This window comes from Pistacia vera, unplaced genomic scaffold (genome assembly GCF_008641045.1).
Source record: "Pistacia vera cultivar Batoury unplaced genomic scaffold, PisVer_v2 Contig607, whole genome shotgun sequence".
Classification (NCBI taxonomy): domain Eukaryota; kingdom Viridiplantae; phylum Streptophyta; class Magnoliopsida; order Sapindales; family Anacardiaceae; genus Pistacia; species Pistacia vera.
In genome coordinates this window covers 292,475-295,419 of record NW_022196454.1, presented here as the reverse complement: position 1 = coordinate 295,419, position 2,945 = coordinate 292,475, and the positions used below count along the sequence as shown (strand labels likewise).

Here is a 2,945-nt window from a genome sequence, read left to right as displayed (position 1 = left end):
TAATGATAAAAAATAAATAAATTAATTAAAAGATATTATTTATCATAATGGTAACAAATTGTTGGACTGATACTGGTAGTAGCTAAGGATTACAAACAGTTGTGTTGACTCCACTCCTCCTAGTTACTGTGTTAATTATCAGAGTTCATGATGGTGGGTGATCCGTAATTATGATGAAAACAATGGGCAGTGATAACTGGGTCACTTTCTGATCCACTCAGCTTATTCACTTGCACACCGAGTCCCATAAAGTGGCTTTTTAATTGTTCTTTACTTTAATCGATTTTTCTCCGGAGTTTGTTTTTTTTTTATAATTTTATTTCTCCCTGATCAGTGAAGCCACTGGTTTGAAGCAAACAGTATCAAAACCATGGGAAGCCTTATGCTGAGTTATGCCTTTCATGTGCAATGTTCTTGAGATTTGAACAAGTGTCCCAAACCAAGCGCTGGGATCGATCCTTAGCTTGTCTTTGCCTGCTACGAGTAGTACAGACCGACAGGACAGGAGTCCAAAAATGTGTTGAGATCATGGGTTTCCTTTATTTGATGGTTTCGTCTTGCGTGAATAAGCAACTGGACTTTAGAGGTAACTTTGATTTACTGCTGTTTGATAACTTTCGACTGTCTGACAATTAAAGGTTCAATGCTTAATTTTTCAACCATGTTTAGGTAAATAATCTTATCAATCGCGAATAATTTATGCCTATATATATTTATATTGGGAGAATTACCAATATATAACCTTCAAAATTAATGAATATAAATTATTTTTGTGTTTGGTTTGTAAACTATATTAATAATTAATGTATTTAATGGGTGATAATTACAAAATGATTAAATATTATTTTACTAAAATACCTTTTATTATTATTATATAAGGTATTTTTGTCCAAATAATTAATTAATAAGGTTAAAGAAGTTATTCAATAAATTGGGTAAGTTGGGTTAATTGTTATTTGACATCAAAATGAGGACATTTATTTTCAGAATTTTTATTAAGGGTAAAATTGAAACAAAAATAGGATTATCACGATAATCTTAAAATATCATCTTCTAAGTCAATAATCACATGACCTCATATATTATCTCTCATATCATATAAGTAATAAAATATTATTAGAATCACTTATTACCTATTGAACCCAATAAGACAATGATAGGATTAAAAGATAGATTAACGAAGTAATCCTGTTAAGGCCCTAACCATATGCAGCCTGGCATCTCCGTCCCTCACAATAATTTTGCCTTTATTTACTAGAAAAACCAAGTGGCTGCCTAACTTAGAACACATTTAGGGACATGTATAGCTAACTGACTGGTGAAATTCACACCATAATCCTTTTTGTACGAAGGATTTGAAATTTTTGATGAAAATTTAAATAAGAATTTTATATATATTTGCTTCATATTGAAATTGTTGTGGTTATTAATGGTGAATAACCGAATAAGCATATATATAAACACACAAACAACAAAGAAAAACTTCATAAGTACAGGGTAAATACTGATAATTAGTGAAATATATATAGGTTTTGGAGGATACAGTTCAAATTCCTTATGACTTGATGATGAGTGGACGGAAGGGGCCGTGAGAAGTTTGGCAATTGCTTTTGGTTTGACTGGTACAAAGCCGGGAACAGCAATTATTTCATTCTTCTACGATTTCCAAGCTCATATCTAATGGGGAAATTATTGGTGTAGAGATAGAAATCGTTCCAAAGATGGCTCCAATTGTTCATGCAATTACCATATTGTTCAAAGTGAATTTGAAGCCCCATTTATGGGTTTTGTTGTTGTCAGGTGTCAAACACATTTTAAAACAAGCCATTCACTGTCACTTCAAGATTGAAGCTGATTGTTGTGCAACTAAATTTTATAAATAAATACCATTTTTTATTTATATACAGATAACGAGTTTACATGCTAAGCTGCTTCTTAAAAGATTATAACCATGACAGAATATTTAATCTTGAATCTTGATAGCAATTCAAGATCGGGTTTGAATGATAGCTAATATGCTTCCATGTTAGAGTGCTTGAAAGAATTCTTCCGTGCCGTCGCCAGAACAGTCTTGTCAGCAACTATGAAGTATGCGGCGCCCGCCACTGTAATTGATCAATGAATCAATTTAATAAACATAAACAACCAAACGGTCTGATAATAATGATCCACATATATAAGAACATAGTAAGGATATGGTCACCTGTGGAGATAATGAGAGCTTGAGCCGTATGGTTGAGATTAGCTCTTGCCCAAGGCAACATTCTCACACTAGCCAGCTGCATGCATTTTGAGAAATGTTGAAATTATGATTAATTGTTTTAGAATATATATGTCGTCTTAATTACAAATCATGAGATCTTTACAAAGACTTACAGTTGGAATGGCTGTGGCAATGCCAGCGACAACAGCTGCCTTAGCTCCCGCAATTACACCCTCTGTTGATTAATTAAGACAAAACAATTACGATTCATAGAGCTATTTATATCATTATATATAAGCAAAATCCAATTACTTTTTGGCCCACCGCATCATCAATCTTGACTGTGGAATATAAAAAAATGCCAAAGATTAAATTTTGCTCAATACTTGAGGGTGAAAAAGATGTGTGATTCGGGTCTCTGCATATCCCGGTCCTCTACTTCCAAAAGGGCCATTGTTTTGAGTTTTGACAATGGAGAGAGATACCCATGAAATAATTAGGATCTTTTAAATCGGATAGCTATAAATGATGTGAAAAAATTTAACATGTTATCTCATGATGATCTTGGTGTAAAAAACAAAGGAAAAAGAAAGGTGACATAGACATATACCATGAGAGCAACGCTTAGCCATGGCCAGCTTTTGATCAAGTGAAGCCAAGCTAGATCTCTCAAGAGGAGACTGAGCCACATTTTTTGCCATTGTAAGAAATGTAATTTGAAAAAATACACAAACGGGATACG

General features: G+C 33.2%; 1 protein-coding gene across 1 annotated transcript; it reads right to left on the bottom strand.

Annotated features, from left to right (window-relative positions):
- Positions 1–1,892: 1,892 nt before the first annotated feature.
- Positions 1,893–2,945, bottom strand: LOC116110593 (early nodulin-93-like). Its single transcript, XM_031396802.1, has 4 exons — positions 2,814–2,945; positions 2,377–2,438; positions 2,204–2,279; positions 1,893–2,105 (listed from the first exon to the last, which is right to left on the bottom strand). Exons 1-4 carry the CDS (start codon positions 2,902–2,904, stop codon positions 2,011–2,013), a joined length of 324 nt encoding a protein of 107 aa, XP_031252662.1. The 5' UTR covers positions 2,905–2,945; the 3' UTR covers positions 1,893–2,010.